Here is a 19,550-nt window from a genome sequence, read left to right as displayed (position 1 = left end):
TCATCAAGGATATTGGTCTGTAATTCTCTTTTTTGATGGGGTCTTTGTCTGGTTTTGGGATCAAGGTAATGCTGGCCTCATAAAATGAGTTTGGAAGTTTCCCTTCCATTTCTATTTTTTGGAACAGTTTCAGGAGAATAGGTATTAATTCTTCTTGAAATGTCTGATAGAATTCCCCTGGGAAGCCATCTGGCCCTGGGCTTTTGTTTCTTGGGAGATTTTTGATGACTGTTTCAATTTCCTTAGTGGTTATAGGTCTGTTCAGGTTTTCTATTTCTTCCTGGTTCAATTTTGGTAGTCGATACATCTCTAGGAATGCACCCATTTCTTCCAGGTTATCTAATTTGCTGGCATAGAGTTGCTCATAATATGTTCTTATAATTGTTTGTATTTCTTTGGTGTTGGTTGTGATCTCTCCTCTTTCATTCATGATTTTGTTGATTTGGGTCATTTCTCTTTTCTTTTGGATCAGTCTGGCCAGGGGTTTATCAATCTTGTTAATTCTTTCAAAGAACCAGCTCCTAGTTTCGTGGATCTGTTCTACTGTTCTTTTGGTTTCTAGTTCATTGATTTCCGCTCTGATCTTTATTATTTCTCTTCTCCTGCTGGGTTTAGGCTTTATTTGCTGTTCTTTCTCCAGCTCCTTTAGGTGTAGGGTTAGGTTGTGTATTTGAGACCTTTCTTGTTTCTTGAGAAAGGCTTGTATTGCTATATACTTTCCTCTCAGGACTGCCTTTGCTGTATCCCAAAGATTTTGAACAGTTGTGTTTTCATTTTCATTGGTTTCCATGAATTTTTTTAATTCTTCTTTAATTTCCTGGTTGACCCATTCATTCTTTAGTAGGATGCTCTTTAGCCTCCATGTATTTGAGTTCTTTCCGACTTTCCTCTTGTGATTGAGTTCTCGTTTCAAAGCATTGTGGTCTGAAAATATGCAGGGAATGATCCCAATCTTTTGGTACCGATTGAGACCTGATTTGTGACCTAGGATGTGATCAATTCTGGAGAATGTTCCATGGGCACTAGAGAAGAATGTGTATTCCTTTGCTTTGGGATGGAATGTTCTGAATACGTCTGTGAAGTCCATTTGGTCCAGTGTGTCATTTAAAGTCTTTATTTCCTTGTTGATCTTTTGCTTAGAGGATCTGTCCATTTCAGTCAGGGGGGTGTTAAAGTCCCCCACTATTATTGTATTGTTGTCAATGTGTTTCTTTGCTTTTGTTATTAATTGCCTTATATAATTGGCTGCTCCCATGTTCGGGGCATAGATATTTACAATTGTTAGATCTTCTTGTTGGATAGACCCTTTAAGTAGGATATAGTGTCCTTCCTCATCTCTTATTACAGTCTTTGTTTTAAAATCCAGTTTGTCTGATATAAGGATTGCCACCCCAGCTTTCTTTTGGTGTCCATTAGCATGGTAAATGGTTTTCCACCCCCTCACTTTCAACCTGGGGGTGTCTTTGGGTCTAAAATGAGTCTCTTGCAGACAGCATATGGATGGGTCTTGTTTTTTAATCCAATCTGATAGGCTGTGTCTTTTGATTGGGGCATTTAGCCCATTTACATTCAGGGTAACTATTGAAAGGTATGAATTTAGTGCCATTGTATTACCTGTAAGGTGACTGTTAACTGTCTGTTGTCTGTGTTCATTTCTGCTCTTTGCTGCTTTTAGGTTCTCTCTTTGCTTAGAGGACCCCTCTCAATATTTCTTGGAGGGCTGGTTTCGTGTTTCCAAATTCCTTTAGGTTTTGTTTGTTCTGGAAGCTTTTTATCTCTCCTTCTATTTTCAATGATAGCCTAGCTGGATATAGTATTCTTGGCTGCATATTTTTCTCGTTTAGTGCTCTGAAGATATCTTGCCAGTCCTTTCTGGCCTGCCAGGTCTCTGTGGATAGGTCTGTTGCCAATCTAATGTTTCTACCATGGTAGGTTACATATCTCTTCTCCCGAGCTGCTTTCAGGATTTTCTCTTTGTCTCTGAGACTCGTAAGTTTTACTATTAGATGTCGGGGTGTTGACCTATTATTATTGATTTTGAGAGGGGTTCTCTGTGCCTCCTGGATTTTAATGCCTGTTTCCTTCCTCACATTAGGGAAGTTCTCTGCTATAATTTGCTCCAATATACCTTCTGCCCCCCTCTCTCTCTCTTCTTCTTCTGGGATCCCAATTATTCTAATGTTGTTTCGTCTTATCATATCACTTATCTCTCGAATTCTGCCCTCGTGATCCTGTAGTTGTTTCTCTTTTTCTCAGCCTCTTTATTTTCCATCATTTAGTCTTCTATATCGCTGATTCTCTCTTCTGCCTCATTTATCCTAGCATTTAGTGCCCCCATTTTTGATTGCACCTCATCAATAGCCTTTTTGATTTCGATTTGGTTAGATTTTAGTTCTTTTATTTCTCTAGAAAGGGTTTCTCTAATAACTTCCACGCTTTTTTCAAGCCCAGCTAGTATCTTTAAAGTCATGATTCTGAACTCTAGGTCCGACATCGTACTAATGTCCGTATTGAGTAGGTCCCTGGCTGACGGTACTACCTCTTGTTCTTTTTGCTGAGGTGATTTTTTTCGTCTTGTCATTTTGTCCAGAGGAGAATAGATGAATGCGAGAACAAAATGCTAACAGGTTTACAACGTCCCCAGCAAATATACTGTATACAAATCAGAAAAGACCTGAAACCAGGGGAAAAGAAAGGGAAAGAAAGAAAAAAGAAAGAGAAAAAGAAAAAAAAAAGATAAAAACAAAAACAAAACAATACAAAAAAGGCAGAATATGATCAAATATGATCAGGCTAGTGCATAGATCAGTGCCACACACTAGATTTTGGGCGTATTTTGGTCTGTTAGAAAAAAGTGCCTCCTAAAATTTTAAAGGAAGAAAGACATATATGTACAAAATAAGAGTTGATACAATGAAGGGATGGAAGATGAATGTAAAGATGAAAATTATAAAAGATTTTATAAAAGGACTTGGTAAGATAAGTTGTTTGAAAAAAGAAAGAAGATTTAAGAAAAAGAAAAAAAAAAAAAGGAAAAAGGGAGAGAATGTGATCAGGCAGGAGACTAGAACAAAGCCATACACTAGTGATTTAGGGTATATTTTGATCTGTTAGAAGAAACTGTACCTCAAAATTTTAAAGAGAGAACAACTTATATATATATGCCAAAAAGAAGGGTAACTACTATGAAGGGATAAAATATGACTCTAAAAATGAAAAATAAAAAATGTTTTTTTTTTTTTAAAAAAAGGGATTTATAAGATGTTGGTTGAAAAAGGGAAAAAGAAAAATAAAAAAAAACAGTCAACAAAAATTAACTTTGATGAAATAATGAATCATGGTAAAAAAAAAAAAAAAAGCCATGAATCTATGTGCAGTATTCCCCTAGCGCTGGAGTTCTCCTATTCTCCTTGATCGATCAACTTGGTCTTGGCTTGCTGGCTGTTTGTGCTGATCTTCTGGGGGAGGGGCCTGTTGCTGTGGTTTCCAAATGTCTTTGCCGGAGGCGGAATTGCCCCGTCCTTGTCGGTCCGGGCTAAGGAAGCTGCTGCGGTTTGCTCTCAGGAGCTTTTGTTCCCTGCAAGCTCTCGGTACAGCTTTGGAGGACCAGGGCAGAAATGGTGGCCTCCCAATCTCCACTCGGAGGAGCTGAGAACTCGGGGCCCCGCTCCTCAGTGTGCCCCCAGAGAAAAGCAGTCACTTCCGTGTCCCCGGTCTCCGGCCGCACTCCATGCTCACCCGGCCTGTGATCGAGCGTTGCTATCTCTGGCACCCGAGCCCGCTCGGAGTCTCCAAACCCAGCAGATCCCTGCAGTGCGTTCCCGCACCGCTCCTCCCCGGGAAGGAAGGGGAGTCTCCCCGGATCTGCTGCTTGTTGGGTCCCTGCTGGGGGAGCCGTGCCCCGACTGGGCCGCAGATCACAGTTTATGGCAACCCTGAGCTGAGAGCCCGCGACTCTGCTCCGTATCTGCAGCCGGCTTCCCTGTTCTGATACCTGGGAGCTCTGGTGCACTCAGGCACCCCTGGTCTCTCTGTGACACCAAGGGTCCTGAGACCACACTGTCCCGGGAGGATTCCACCCCCCGCTTAGCCACTGCAGCGACGTCCCTCCGCCGAGCCAACTTCTAAAAGGTCCGATTTTGTGCTCCGCGGCTCTATCACTTGCCAGAAGCGGCCGGCGGAGTCCCCTCCCCCGCCGTCTATCCTCCCGAATATCGCCTCGGATTCACTTCTCCGCACGCCCTACCTTCCAGTAAGTGGTCGCTTCTCTGTTCAGAGAGTTGTTGCTACTCTCCTGTTCGATCTCCTGTTGAGTTCGTAGGTGTTCAGAATGGTTTGATCCCTATTCAGCTGAATTCCTGAGACCAGACGAAATCTAGGTCTCCTACTCCTCCGCCATCTTGCTCCACCTCCAGAACCTTGAGTCTTAAAGACTAAGAAATCCTAGCTAAGTTTCCCAGAGGCCTTATTTGCTTTAAGAGTTGACCCTGGATTGATCTCAGGTTTCCAGCCTGGGCAAGTCTTCCCGTGAAGACTGACTTCCCTGGTCATCAGGTAGACTCTCCATTAGCTGTCAATTCTGAATGACAACCTTTAAGAACCAAACTAAGCATTTGGGTTGTTGACCTCTCCATAATATGCCATGGTAGCCCTTGTACACATTCAAAATTCCTTAGACTAAAAAGTCTTGTAGCTCTAGTTTGCCTTAAGGTAAATTGTATTGTCTCTAAGTTACACGGGCCTGTTTCTGCCAATAAAGTGTTCAAATGCATGCCCTGCCCACCCCCTTCCAAAGCATTGTTCATTGTATCTGGTGGGATTTTGGTTCCCAGGGAGTAGATACTTGCCTTGTTTCTAATGTGAAGTATCAGCCATAGTCCAGTGGTCTCTATTCCAGGTTTGAACTCAAATTTACCCCTACCTAATGTCTTACTGTTCAATCATACTATGATTGAACATTTTTGCTTCCACAGTTTTAACTTCCTATGTCATTATTCCTTAGTTCCTATCTCTGAGATCATAAAGTTTTTTTAACCACATGGTTGATAACTTCATATATATTTTTTCACAAATAGTTATGATAGTGATGGCTGGGTGGCTTAGTCAGTTAAGCGTCTGCCTTCCGCCCAGGTCATGATCCCAGGGTCCTGGGATGAAGCCCTATGTCGGACTGCCTTGCTCAGTGGGGAGTCTGCTTCTCCCTCTCCCTCTGCCCCTCCCCCCTGCTCGTGTTCTTTCTCTCAAATAAATAAATAAAATCTTTTTAAAAAATAGTCATGGTAAAAACTGAACCTTGAGATGAGAAAACTTCTGGGAAAATGCTTTTATTTTCTGCTTTTAGAAATCAAAAGAATGTCTCTGGGGCATCTGAGTGGCTCATTTGGTTAAGGTCTGCTTTCGGCTCAGGTCATGATCCCAGGGTCCTGGGATTGAGCCCCTCATCAGGCTCCCTACTCAGCAGGTTGCTTGCTTCTCCCTCACCCTCTCCTGTTCCCCCTGCTTGTGCACTCTCTCTCTCGAATAAATAAATAAAATAGTTTTTAAAAAATCAAAAGAATGTCTAATTACTGGGTGCTATCCCAGTTATATACAGCAAGTTTTAGAACAAGAAAAATTTTGATATGCTACTTGTTAACTTTATTTCAGAAAGTGGTAAAATAGCTGTGGAATATAGACCCTGTGAAGAGATTACAGATGCCAGAACCGAAGAGGAGCTACAGGATTTAATTCAAGTATGTGGAGATTAGAGCTCGAGGGTTCCACAGCCAGTGTAGCCATAATTTAAAGCAACCGGCAGGATTTGGAAGACTTTGGCACGTACAGTTCGCTCTATCATCCTTTGGGAAATGTAAAACTCTGAAACTGCTTTTGAGTGCAGAGAGTTTCTGGGGCTTTTCCTGAAGTCCTGGCCCTTGGCTCTGACCCCTTATTTAAAATTTGGAGAGCAAATTGCATCAGAACACTCCCACTGTTGTGGACATAGGAGAGGACACAGCCTTTTAGAGCTCCCCTCAAACAGAATCTCAGGGATTTGGGAACAGAGTAACTCTGACCTTAAGTGAGATTATGCTACAGTGTTTGAAAACCATTAGGCCTTTCAAATAAGGTGTATTACCCAGATGTCAGCATCTCATACATATCTTGTATGAAATATTTTACTGAAGAACTTTTCTGTAAATCACTTCTATCAATGCCCTGAATTAGGGATTAAGTTGCCAAAGTAATTTCTAAAAGAAGATATTAACGTACTGCATATAGAATGTTTAAAAAAAAAAGAGGAGAAAAGAATGTGTTTCGTGTCATTGAAAACTGAATTTGGGGCTGGATTTCTGATGATTTAACTCACTCCAAAGTTGCAAAGTTTGTTTGTTTTGAAGGGAAGAGTGGAGAAAGGAAAGATGGTTACTTTCTGAAAAAGTATTTGAAGGTTTTTTTTGTGCAAAATAGTTATTTTAATTCAATTTAAATCAAGCCAGTCAAGGGAACTTCAGACTTACCCAAGTTTACACTTTAAGAAGTCTAGCTTTCTGTGAAATGTGAGAGAAAGAGATTCTGTATTGATGCTAAGGATTTCAGAAACCTGATTGTAACAACAGATCCATTCCTAAATAAGGCCAGTCTTGGAATCAGTTCCGTTTAAAAACCATTACTATGTGCTAGACGCTGGGAATAAGATAAAACCCTTCTCTCTTACAGTTTGCGTGCTAGAGCTTGTGCAAGACCATAAACAAGGACTCAAATAAAACAGATCGTAAAAAGGGCTGTGAAGGATGTAAACTGGGTGCTAGTTACACTCTTTCAAGAAAATTGTTTAGCATGCTAACTTGAACATCCTAAGTGCCTTCTTCATGTGAACAAACAGGGTCAGACCTCTGAAAAGCGGTGTTGTTACTTCTTCTAGACTGACGGCTGTGTTGAGTCAAGGTGGAATGGGGCAAGTTTTCCCATACCAGTGTAAATAGAGGGCTATTCTTTTGGTTTCAGACCCTCATTCCCAGAATGAAATGCTCAACTGCCCCCCCAACCCCCACCCCAAAACCCCTCCTACAGAAATTTTGGAGCCATCACTGGTTCAGGGGTAGCCACCCTCCTCCTAACAGAGTGGCGACTTAATACTCAGACATGCATATTGAGAATTTAGAGGAAATGGCAACATTTTAGAATAACTATCTGTAAAATGTGTTCCCTTCCCCACTGCCCTGACTGATGCTTATTCTGCAGGTCAGCTACTTTTCTTGGAAGAAGGATGGGCAAGGGGAGGGAGAGTATCTCTCGGATTTAAGCTTTGAAGAGGCCGAGTTCAATCCGTCAGAATTGGACTAGCATTTTTTAATTTCCGGGGACGCCAGGTCCTGCGGTGTCCCTGGGAAACTGCAACTCCCCCCTCCCACCTCAGAGCCGCTGGAGTCTGGGGCCATCCTGCCTCGCTGTGAGCAGCAGGAGGTGATTGTGCCCTTTGTAGGGGGAAGGGAGGCTTGGGTCCCGGTGATTCTGAAAAAAGGGCTCGCTCCGAGGGGCACGGTGCCCCTCTGTGCCCAGCTAATAAAGGTTTCATAAATAAAGGGTGGGAAGTAGGCAGGGGAGGGGCGCGCAGTTGCTAACGGTGCGCGCATCACGGCGCTGCCATAAAGGTTCGGCTTCCACTCGCCCGCGGCGGGAGATCCCTGAGGAGGCTGGGCACACTCCAGCCCAGCCGGAGGTGCCGGATTGGCCAGCAGAGATCCCCGAGGAAGCTGGGCCCATCCCAGCCCAGCCGGAGGTGCCGGCTCAGCCTGCGGAGCGCCCGGAGGAGGCTGGGCCCACCGCAGTCCAGCTAGAGGCCCTGACCTGATTCGCTGCGCCCCAGAGCCTCCGCGTGTCATGTCCCGGCTGCGCCTCTGGGTCCCGCTGCTCCTCCTCACGTGGCAATCGTGTCTGCTGGTCCAGGCAGCTCAGCCTCCGGAGTGGGCCCTGGACCCTGCCCAGCTGACCGCCGACCTCCTGGGGCCCACTGACCCCTGGTCTTCGCACTCCTCTGAATTCCCACCCGAATCGCCCCAGGTACTTACACCCCCAGCAGAGCCGGGGGGGGGGGGGGTCTCATTACTTGGGGTCCTCAGCTCCAGCCCAGATGTAGGCCCTGACTAAGGAGTTGACTGAAACTTTGATTCCGTTTCCTGACACGGATTCAGTTGGCGAGCTGCCCCCAGAGGCAGATCAGGATCTGAATGACAAGCTAACCCAGCTTTTTGAAGGGTTCCCAGAGGTGGTTCCAAGGCTAGGTTGGGATCAGAATCAGACCATAGCTCCGCCTCCTCGACTCCAGAGTAAGACTAAAACTGTAGGTCTAGATCAGGCTGAAGATCACCAATCATTTGAAATACTTCCACCGCCTCTGGATAGTCACAGTTCAAAGCCAACAAAGTTCATTGTTTCACCCCCAAACCTGGAGAAAGATCTAGCTCAGCATCAAAGGCTTCCCAAAGTTGTTGGAACTCCAAACCAATTTACAAATAAAGACCACCTAGAACAAGAGTTGCAGGATGATTTTTCAGATTCCAGTATGGATATCCTATATCCTGAGGAGAACCTACCAATGGATTTCCCAGGGGGATCAGATCAACCTCCAAAGCTCCCTGAGGAGGTTGAAATTCCTCCACTCCGGCACGAGACCCCAAATCATCTAGAGTTGCCTGAGGAAGCTGAATCTTTTTTGTCTCAGGTGGAGGCCCAGGCCCAACATCCAGAGCCCCCTGAAGAGATAGAAACATCTCCAATTCAGCAGGGGTCTCCATCTCCACCTCCAGAGATCCTTAAGGAAGCTATAAACCCACAGGAAGCCCCAGCTGAGCTTTCAAGTACCGTTGAAGAGATCAAACTTTCAGTCCAACGGGAAGGCTCAGATCAACCTACACAGGCCCCTAAGGAAGTAGAACCTTTGACCCCGCAGGAGGCCCAAGCTCAACCTCCAGAGCCATCTAAAGAGAGGGTACCTCAACCAACGGCACATGAGGTGAATGTGCCATCTCTAAGTAAGAAAGAAGCTCAGTGGCCAAACTTCTCCAACGTCACTGTTAAACCTGTGGATCTGGTACTTACTGTAATTCTAACTCACCCTCCAGAGCGCACCGAGGAGGCTCAGCCTTCTCCAACCCAGCAGGAGGCCCCAGCTCAGCCTGTAGAGCGCCCCGAGGAGGCTGTGCCTACACCAGTCCAGCTAGAGGCCCCAGTTCAGCCACTAGAGCTCCCCGAGGAGGCTGGGCCCATCCCAGCCAAGCCGGAGGTCCCGGCTCAGCCTGCGGAGCGCCCGGAGGAGGCTGGGCCCACCGCAGTGCAGCCGGAGGCCCCGGCTCAGTCAGCAGAGCCCCCCGAGGAGCCTGGGCCCAATGCAGCGCAGCCGGAGGCCGGGGCTCCGACTGCAGAGCGCCCCGAGGCAGCTGGGCCCATCCCAGCCCAGCAGGAGGCCCCGGCTCCGCCGGCAGAGCACCCCGAGGAGGCTGGGCCCACCCCAGCCCAGCCAGAAACCCTGGCTCAGCCTGTAGAGCGCCCCGAGGAGGCTGGACCTAGTCCAGTCCAGAAGGAGGCCCCAGCTCTAGTTCCATAGTTTCCTATGGAGTATCTACTTCAAACTTCAGTAAGTGATGAGGAGATAAGTCAAGCTATTAGCCACTATCTAACTTATTTACGGTTTTCCAGTGTTACACATAAATCTGCGGATGTGGAACTTACCATAACTCCAGAGCCGGCTAAGGAGGTTGAATCTTCTACAGCCCAGCAGGAGGCTCCACCTCAGCCTCCTGAGCATACTGAGGAAGCAGAACCTTCTTCAACCAAGCAAGAGACCTCAGCTAAGCCTCCAGAGGCGGTTGAGCCTTCAAGTGAGCAGCAACCAGCTCAGCCTTCTCAGGCTCCTGGGCGGCTTGAACCTTTTCTAACTCAGCAGGAGACCCCAGCTCAGCCTTCAGAGCCTCCTGAGGAAGCTAAGCCTCCAAGCGTACAGGAACCACCAGCTCTGCTTTCTGAGCCTAGTGAGGAATCTGAACTTTCTCTGACTCAGCAGGAGATCCCAGCTCAGCCCCCAGAGAATCCTGAAGAGGCAGAACATTCTCTAGCTCAGCAGGAGCCCCCAGCTCCGCTTCCAGAGCCTTTTGGAGAAGCTGAATCTTCCTCAACCCAGGAGGAGACCTCAGCTCAGGCTGCAGGGCTCCCTAATGAGGCAGAATTTACAACCCAGCAAGGGACCCCAGCTCAGTCTCCAGGAGAGATAGATTCTTCAGCAACCCTGCAAGAACAACCAGTTCAGCCTCCAGAGCTGCCTTCTGGGGAGGTGGAACCTTCTCCAACCCAGCAGGAGCACCCAGCACAACCTCTAGGGCATCATGAGGTGACAGTTTCGCCTCCAGGTCACCATCATGTTCAATATTTAAACCTGCCCAATGTCAGTGTTAAACCTGCAGATGTGCAGTTTACTTTAACACCAGAACCCATTACAGAGGTGGGACCTTTGCCAGTTCAGGATGAGGCTGCAGCTCAGCCCTCTGTGCCCCTTAAAGTGGAACCATTTGCAATGCAGCATGAAGCCCCAACTCTGCCTCTACAGTCCCCTGAGGAAGCTGAACCTTTGCCAGTTCAACAGGAGACTCCAACTGAATCCCCAGAATTTACCACACAGGAGAAACCTCCAACACAGCAGGAAACCCCAGTTCAGCATCCCGAGGATCCTGGAGAAGTTAACACTCCCACAACCCAACAGGAGGCCCTGGCTCAGCAATCACAGAGCCCCGAGGGTGAACCATATTCCACCCAGGAGGAGGCCCTGGCCAAACCTCCAGAGACCCAGGAAGAGGGTGAACCTTTTCCACCCCAGCAAGAGGCCCCAGCTGAGCTTCCACAGACCCCTGTAGAGGCCGAACCTTCCTCAATACAGGAGGAGAGCCAGGGTCATCTTCCACAGACTCCTGAGAAAGTTAAACCTTCAACCCAGCAGGAGAGCCCAGTCCAGCATCCACAAGCCCCTGAGGAAGGAAAACTGTCTCCATCCCAGGAGCAGGCACCAGCTCAATTTCCACAGAACCCTGAGAGGGTGAATCTTCAACCCAGGACGAGAGCCACGGTGGGGATCCACAGACATCTGAGCAGGTTGCACCTTTTCCAACCCAGCAAGAAGCCCCAGCGGAGCTACTGCAGACCTCTGAGGGGATCAAAACTTCTACAACCCAGGAGGAGTCCCCAGTTCAGCACCCTCAGGTCCCAGAGGAGGGTGAGCCTTTTCCAACCCAACCGGAGACCCCAACTGAGTATCTAGAGTCTCTTGAGGGGATTGAACGTTCTCCAGGCCATTCAGAGGCCACAATTCAGCATTCAAATCCCCTTCGGGAGGGTAAACCTGCAACCCATCAGGAGGCCCCAACTCAGCAGCTACAGACCTCTGAGGAAGTTAACCCTTCTGCCATGACAGCAGGAAGCCATAGCTCAGCATCCAGAGCCTTCCGGTGAGGTTGAACCTCCTCCAACCCAACAGAAGGAGGTCCCAGCTTACTCTCCAGAGCATCATGTGGTAACAGTTTCTCCTCTAGGTCAGAGTGAAGCTCAGCTTCTCCTGTTGCCCAGTGTCACTGTTAAACCTGTGGATCTGGCACTAACCATAACTCCAGGGTCCACTAATGAGGTTGAAACTTTTCTACCCCAACAAGAGGACTCAGCTCAGTCTGCGGTGTTCCCTGAGCAGTTGGAACCTTCTCCAATCCAGCAGGAGGCCCGAGATCATCCAGCCCCCCCTGAAAATGTTGAACCTTCTCCAATCCAGCAGGAGGCCCGAGATCATCCAGCCCCCCCTGAAAATGTTGAACCTTCTCCAATCCAGCAGGAGGCCCGAGATCATCCAGCCCCCCCTGAAAATGTTGAACCTTCTCCAATCCAACAGGAAGTCCCAACTCAGCCTGAAGATCTTCCTGAGGAAATTGAACCATCTCCAATCCAGCGGGAGGTCCCAGATCAGCCTCCACCACCCCCTGAAAATTTTGAACCTTTTCCAGTGCAGCAGGGAGACCCAATTCAGCCTGAAGATCTTCCTGAGGAAATTGAACTTCCTCCAAGCAGCAGTGGAGCTCAGCTCTGTCTCAAGTGTCTGTTGTGGGTGAAGAACCTTCTCTAGTCCAGCATGCGGTCCCAGCTCAGCGTCCAAAGCCCAGTGAGGGGATCGGGCCTTCTCCAGTTCAGTATGAGCACCCAGCTCAGCCTCCAGAGTCCTCTACAGATATTGTATCTCAGGCTCCAGTACATCATGAGGTGACATTCTCACCTCTAGGTCCCGGTGAAGCTCAGCATCCAATGTTGCCCAGTATCACAGTTCAACCTATAGATCTGGAGGCTTCCATAACTCCAGTGCCAACTAAGGTTGAACATTCTCCAGTGCAACAGGAGGTCCCTGCGCAGGCTCCAGTTCCCCCTGAGCAGATTGAATTTTCTTCAATCCAGTTCAAGCCTCTTTCCCACTCTCCAGAGATCCCCAAAAATGAATCTCTTCCAGGCCAACAGGAGCCCATAGCTCAGACTCCAGACCCTCCTAACGAGGTAGAACCTGCTTCAGGCCAACAGGAGGTCCTAGCTGAGCCATCAGAGCCCCCCAAGGAGATTGAACCATCTGCAAATGAACATGCAGTCTCAGCTCATCCTCCAAAGCCCACTGAGGAGGTCAAACCTCCACCCCAGCAGGAGGCTCCAGCTCAGTCTTCTGTCCCCCAGCAGGCCCTAGCTGTATCTCCTGAGACCCCTAAGGAGGTAGAACTTTTTCCCACACAGCCAGAGTCCCCATCTCAGCCTCCAGAGCCCCCTAAGAAGGTAGAACCATACCCAGTCCAGCAGGAAGCCCCTGCTCAGCCTTTAGAGCCCCCTAATGAGGCAGAATCTTCAACCCAGCAGGAGGCTCTAGCTCAGTCTCCAGTTCACCAACAGGCCCCAGCTAAATCTCCTGGGCCCCTTAAGGAGATACAACCTTCTCCAACCCAGCAGGAGGCCCCAGCTCAGTCCCCTGTCCCCCAGCAGGCCCCAGCTATATCTCCTGAGCCCCCTAAGGAGGTGGAATCTTCTCCCACACAGCCAGAGGCCCCAGCTCAGCCTTCAGAGCCCCCTGAGAAGGTAGAACCATCTCTAGCCCAGCAGGAAGCCCCAGCTCAGCCTCTAGAACTCCCTGACAAAGTGGAACCTTTTCCAGTCCCTCAAGAGACCCATTCTCAGCTTCCACAGTCTCCTGAGAAGGTAGAATCCTCTCCAGTCCTGCAAGAAGCCCCATCTCTACCTCTAGAGCCCCTTAAGGAGGTAGAACCTTCTCCAACCCAGGAAGAGGCTCTAGTTCAGCCTCCAGAACCACCTAAGGAGGTTGTAGCACAACCTCCAGTCCATAATGAGGTGACAGTTCCACCTCTAGGACAAGCGCAAGCTCAGCATTCAAACTTGCCCAGTGCCACTGTTAAACCTGTTGATCTGGAGCTTACTGTAACTCCAGAACCTACTACAGAGGCTGAGCATTCCACGGCCCCGCAGCAGACTCTATCTCTTCCAGAGGACCCCGAGGTGACACTTCCACATCCAGAGCACGTTCAGGCTCAGCAACCACATTTGACTGAAGTCACAGCTCAACCTTTAGACCTGGAGCTTACCGTAACTCCAGAACCCACTACAGAGTTTGAACATTCTACAGCTCTGAAGAAAACTACAGCTCCTCCAAAGGACCTCGAAGTGACATTTGCACACCTAGAGCAGGTTCAGACTCAGCATCCAACTTTGGCTGAAGTCACAGTTCAACCTTTGGACCTGGAACTTACCATGACTCCAGAATCTGCTGCCGAGGTTGAACCTTCTCCAGCCGTGCTTGAGATCCCAGATCAGCATCCAGAGCCGACTAAGGAACTTGTATCCCAACCTCACATATATCAAGAGGCAGCAGTTCCAACACCACACCAGGATCAAGCTCAGCATTGGTGGTCACCAAATGTGACAGTTCAACCTTTGGATCTGGAGCTTACCATAACTCCAAAATCTACTACAGAGGTTAAACAGTCTACAACCCTGCAGCAGACTAAAATTCCTCCAAAGGACCTTGACGTGACATTTCCACAGTCAGAGCAGGTTCAGGTTCAGCATCCAACCTTAAATAAAGTCACGGTTAAACCTTTGGACCTGGGGCTTACCATAACTCCAGAACCTACTACAGAGACTGAAACTTCTCCAACCATGCAAGAGACCCCAGCTCAGCCTCCAGAGCCACCTAAGGAGGTTGTAGTTCAATATCCGTTTCATCAGGAGGTGACAGCTCCACCTCCAAGTAAGGATCAAGGTTAGCATCCAGCATCACCCAGCACCACATTGCAACATGTGGACTTGGGGATTACCGTTACTCCAAAACCGATTACAGGGGCTGCACGTTCTACAACCATGAAGAAGACTATCGCTCCTCCTCCAAAGGACCTTGAGGTGACACTTGCCCATCCAGAACAGGTTCAGAGTCAACATCCAAACCTGACTGAAGTCACAGTTCTACCTATGGACCTGGAAATTACTGTAACTGAAGGATCCGATATGGAGGTTCAACCTTCTCCAACCATGCAAGAGACCCCAGCTCAGCCTCCAGAGCCACCTAAGGAGGTTGTAGTTCAATATCCATTCCATCAGGAGGTGACAGCTCCAACTCCGTGTAAGGATCAAGGTCAGCATCCAGCGTCACCCAGCACCACAGTTCATCATGTGAACTTGGGGCTTACCATTACTCCAGAACCTATTACAGAGCCTACACATTCTACAGCCACGAAGAAGACTATAGCTCCTCCTCCAAAGGACCTTGAGGTGACACTTGCCCATCCAGAACAGGCTCAGAGTCAACATCCAAACCTGACTAAAGTCACGGTTCCACCTATGGACCTGGAAATTACTGTACGTCCGCAACCAGAGTCATCTGAGACAGTTTTTCCCCCAACGACCCAGCGTTCAGTGCTGCATTTTGTAAAATATACGCCATAAAAGTCATACGCAACTTTAACTGAGGGAGTAGCTACTCCCGTGGCTTTGAGCTATGGCTGTGGATTTTTTAATTTATCTTTTCTATCATTCTTAGGGATTTTGGTGGAGGTTGGGAGGGTAGAGACTTGGCATATTTCCATCTGCCAACCTGAAATAGCACAACCTCTTAGGAAAATAATTTTGTACCCCTATTAAATCCTAGAGAAACTTAGGCACAAGTACAAGAATGTTCAAAGCAGCACTGTTTGTAATAACTAAAAACTAGAAAACTCTAGTATCCACCAACAGTAGAATGAATAAATAAAGTGTGGTATCGTCATAAAATGGAATACTATTCATTTGAAATATAACGTAAGCCACACAAGTCATCTCAAATTTTCTGGTGGCCACTTAAAAATTAAAAGTAAAAAGAGATGACCTAAATGTTAATATATTTTGTTTAGCTCTTATCTCCAAAATATTATCATTTCAACGTGTAATCATTAGATACATTATTAATAAGATAGTCTACATTTAAACTGTCTTCAAAATATCCAAAATATTATCATTTCTACATGTACTCAGTATAAAAATTGTTAATGAGAGAGTTTATGTTCTTTTTCCCATACTGCCTCTTTGAAATCTCAATTTGGTTACTAATTTTTTTATCACAGATACTTGACTGTATTTAGATTTCATAAAATTTACAGTTGAAAAGCTAACCTCACATCCTTGCAAACATATTTAAACATTTTCTAATAACTGTTGAGTATCAGTTTTTTAATTTAAATTTTAAAATAATTGAAATTAACTAAATTAAAAATTCAGCTCCTCCGTCACACTAGCTACTCCCAAGTATTCGGTAGCCACATGTAGCAAGACATGCAATACTAGGCATTGAAATGAATCAACCTCAGCTACACGCAACAATATAATGAATTTATAAGATAACGTTGAATGAAAGAAGCATCATAGAAAATAATACATAAAATATGATTCCATTTATATAGAGTTCAAGAAGAGGCAAAACTAAATTATGTTGTGTACAGCTGCCATATGTTAGGTAAAACTACATTTAAAAAGCGAGGAAATTGGGGGGGGCCTGGGTGGCTCAGTTGGTTAAGCACCCAACTCTTGACTTGGGCTCAGGTCATGATCTCAGGGTCGTGGGACAGGGCTCTACACTCTGTGGGGAGTCTGCTAGAGATTCTCTCTCTCTCCCTCTCCCTCTCCCCCTCCCTCTCTCTTTCAAATTAATAAATCTTGAAAAAAATAAAAAACCCAAAAAGCAAGGAAATTATTATTAAAGTCAGGATAGTGGTTACTTCTGGGGAATCAGAGAGAGGGTTGTGATTGGAAGGGGCACACTGGGGGCTTCTGGGATGCAGGCAGGGCTTTTTGACATGAATAGTGTTACATGAGTATTTGCTTGATAATTACTAAACTGAACATTTATTAATGAACATTTTTTTAGTTCTCAAGAATATTTTTTAGTCGGGGAGAAAATAAACGAATGGCTTTCTCTGCCACACTGCTATAGTTGTATATGGGGCTTCCGAATAGAATTTGGGAAGAGAGAGGAGGAAATGGCAGTTCTGCCAGGGTTGTTGGCACCGAGAGCTGGGTTCTAGCAGAGACTTTGTGATCCAGAGAGTAGGCTTTAAGTATGCATTTTGGTGCAAAGAGTGGATAGGAGTGTGTGTGTGTGTGTGTGTGTGTGTGTGTGTGTGTGTGTGTGTGTGTGTGTGTGTGAGGGGGGGGGGAGAGAGATGGAGAGAGATGGACACAAGGAGTACATGAAAAGAAGGATTTGAATGGAAACACAGCAGAGATCAGTACTCCTAAATTAAATAAGAATTAGTGTATTTAGGGGGCACCATTACCCAGGTTTCCTCTCCCATATGGAAGTTAGTCCTAGGTAGTAAATAGTTGTAGTTATTTTGCATTTTGATGCAAAAATAACCTTTTCATTTTTCAGAATTCTCAGGGAAAATTATTTGACCGAATTACATAAGGACTCATTTGAAGGCCTACTATCACTCCAGTATTTGTAAGTTAATTAATCATTGATTATAACTTTTTAGTTATCTATAAAACAAATATGGGGTTCAAATTAGATAATTGCGACAATTTCTTCTAACAATAAAATTCTACAGTTCTGTAAGTCTGTAGGGCCCCAGCCCATCTCTAGCATTAAATATCTTCTATGCGTTTTCAGTTTTTTTAATTTTATATACCAGATATAGACAGAAAAAGACCCTACAGAGCGAAAGGGGTAATGAGGTCTGAGCAATTATAGACACCCATAGGAACCTTGTTTCCTAAGTGTTCATATACCATCTGCTTACATTTATATTTAGTTTATGGCTCATGGATCAAATCCCACCCATGGTCTGTCTTTATACAGCCTATGAGTGAAGAATGATTTTTACATTCTTAAAGGGCTATAAAAGAGAAAAGAAGAGAAAGAGAAGAATATGCAACAGAAATGGCATGTGGCCTGCAAAGCCCAAAATATTTACTATCTGGCGTTTACGGAAAAGGTTTCTAAAAGTTGGTTTAATAAAATGAGAGGAATTAAAGGTAACCTCAAATTATCACCTACAGGACAAGAAAATATAGAACACTTAGATTAATTTGAATGCCATTAACCCAGAATTTTTTTATAATTTAAGCTAAAATAAATATTTAAATATTAAATATTTAACTAAGCAGGTAAATTATGTAAGCAGTATTATCAATTATCAATACATATTAAGTTACCAAGAGAACAGATTAAGGATTTCAGTGTGGGAATTCTTATACCAATATTAAAAATAGGTGTTTAAAATGATGGTTAAGGTGTGCCTGGCTGGCTCAGTTGGTAGAGCAAGTGACTCTGGATCTCGGGGTTGTAGGTTCGAAACCCACATTGGGTATAGAGATTACTTGAGAAAAATAAAATCTTTTAAAAAAATATAAAATAAGGGGCACCTGGGTGGCACAACTGGTTGAGCATCTGACTCTTGGTTTCAGCTCAGGTCATGATCTCAGGGTCCTGAAATGGAGCCCCGCATTGGGCTCTGTGCTCAGTGCGGGGTCTGCTTGGGATTCTCTCTCCCTCTCCCTCTGCCCCTCCTACTTGTGCTCTCTCGCTCGCTCGCTCGCTCGCTCTCTTTCTCTGAAATAAATAAATAAATAAACCTTTTGAAAAAAGAAATTATAATTGTATGTGGAGATAAAAGCCTTGACCTCATAATCTAGAAATTGATGAGACCACAAAAGATCCTCTAATCAATTCTTCTGCTCTCAGGAGAGGTTACTTCCAAGATCTATCAAGATCTATAGTTGTGGATTTTATTTATGAAGATCTTGAAGGTGAGACTCTCTTAAGAGAGGTGAGGAGAGGGTAAGTGGAGTTAGGGGCTCTGGAAGGTTCAAGAAACAATTCCTGAGATTCAGAGTGTAGGCAAAAGCTCCTTATTCAATACTGTCATCCTACTAATTAGATATCTAATAGATAATTGAGGCAATATTTTCCTTTTACTTTTCCTAGAGATTTATCCTGCAATAAAATACAATCTATTGAAAGACGTGCATTTGAACCGCTACCTTTTTTGCAGTTTATGTAAGTTACAAATATAATTTCATTATACTTGGAATTTTTGTTAAACTTAATTGTAAGCCTGTTTGTTAGAATCATTTTGAAATATGATTGAAATTTTATTAGTAGAAAGCTACTAAAATTATGTAGCAAATCTTTTTTGCCTGAGGCAAAGATTAGTGTGAGAATTGTATACAGATCAGACTGAATCATTCTAGAGCAGTGGTTCTCAACCGGGGTGATTTTGCACCCGGGTGACATTTGGCAGTGTCTGGAAACATTTATGGTCGTCAGACTGTAGATGAGCTACGGCATCTAGTGGGCAGAGGCCTGAGATGCTGCTAAACAACCCCCAGTGCACAGGACCGCCCCTCCTAACAAAGACGATCCAACCATAGATGTCACTAGTACCATTGTTGTGAAACATTTTTCTAGAGAAATAAAGATTACTTAACACAAGTATTTATTGAACATTTACTGATTTGTATCTAATGCACCACAGGTATAAACATGAAAGTATAAATCTTTCATGCAAAATTTTTTTAAAAACTATCTTCCATAGTGAGATTTCTTCAGTGTATGGAGAGAGTATTGAGGTTATGTTTCATCATATGTAAATTGGAATCACTGCCAAAGGATAAATGTTCTGAAAGAATATCTTTTGTTCTCTTTTGCTTGTGTCTTTTTTTTTTTTTAGAAATCTTGGTTGCAATTTACTCACAGAACTGAGCTTTGGAACATTTCAGGCCTGGCATGGAATGCAGTTTTTACACAAGTTGTAAGTGAAATAGAAAATGAATACATGTAAAAAAAAAATAACTATGTGTAAAAACACCATACAGTTATTGGTTCAGTGGGTGTAATAAGCCTAGTATGAACTCTGAAAAGTATGTCTTAAAATCTATTCATTTCTTCAGATGAGGAAACTAAGGTACAAAGAGGCCAAGAGACTTGTCTGTCTCATAAATGGCACACTCCGCTTTCTCTAGTACTC

General features: G+C 45.3%; 2 protein-coding genes and 1 non-coding gene across 4 annotated transcripts in view; all 3 read left to right on the top strand.

Moving 5' to 3' along the window:
* The window catches only part of LOC113915696 (RAD52 motif-containing protein 1-like), a 57,038-nt gene that overhangs the window by 9,303 nt on the left and 28,185 nt on the right, over positions 1-19,550 (top strand). Inside the window, exons 6-7 of one of the 2 annotated variants that reach the window (XM_035724459.1) lie at positions 5,647-5,732; positions 7,222-7,323. In XM_035724459.1, coding sequence (XP_035580352.1) covers positions 5,647-5,732; positions 7,222-7,323 — 188 coding nt within the window. Of the gene's footprint in view, positions 1-5,646; positions 6,554-7,221 lie in introns of those variants that run through there. The other variant, XR_004819675.1, reaches the window with a different exon arrangement.
* LOC118356376 (putative uncharacterized protein FLJ43944) lies at positions 12,140-13,975 on the top strand. The gene is made up of 4 exons (XM_035724663.1): positions 12,140-12,169; positions 12,781-12,879; positions 12,967-13,473; positions 13,862-13,975. The coding sequence occupies exons 1-4, from the start codon at positions 12,140-12,142 to the stop codon at positions 13,973-13,975; spliced, it is 750 nt and encodes a 249-aa protein (XP_035580556.1).
* On the top strand, positions 17,819-17,891 carry TRNAQ-CUG. Its single transcript has one exon. It is a non-coding gene; the product is annotated as a tRNA-Gln (tRNA).

The sequence above is a fragment of the Zalophus californianus genome, chromosome 16 (genome assembly GCF_009762305.2).
Source record: "Zalophus californianus isolate mZalCal1 chromosome 16, mZalCal1.pri.v2, whole genome shotgun sequence".
NCBI classification, from domain to species: Eukaryota; Metazoa; Chordata; class Mammalia; order Carnivora; family Otariidae; genus Zalophus; species Zalophus californianus.
The sequence above is the reverse complement of the archived record's forward strand: the minus strand, read 5'-3'. Positions and strand labels throughout refer to the sequence as shown.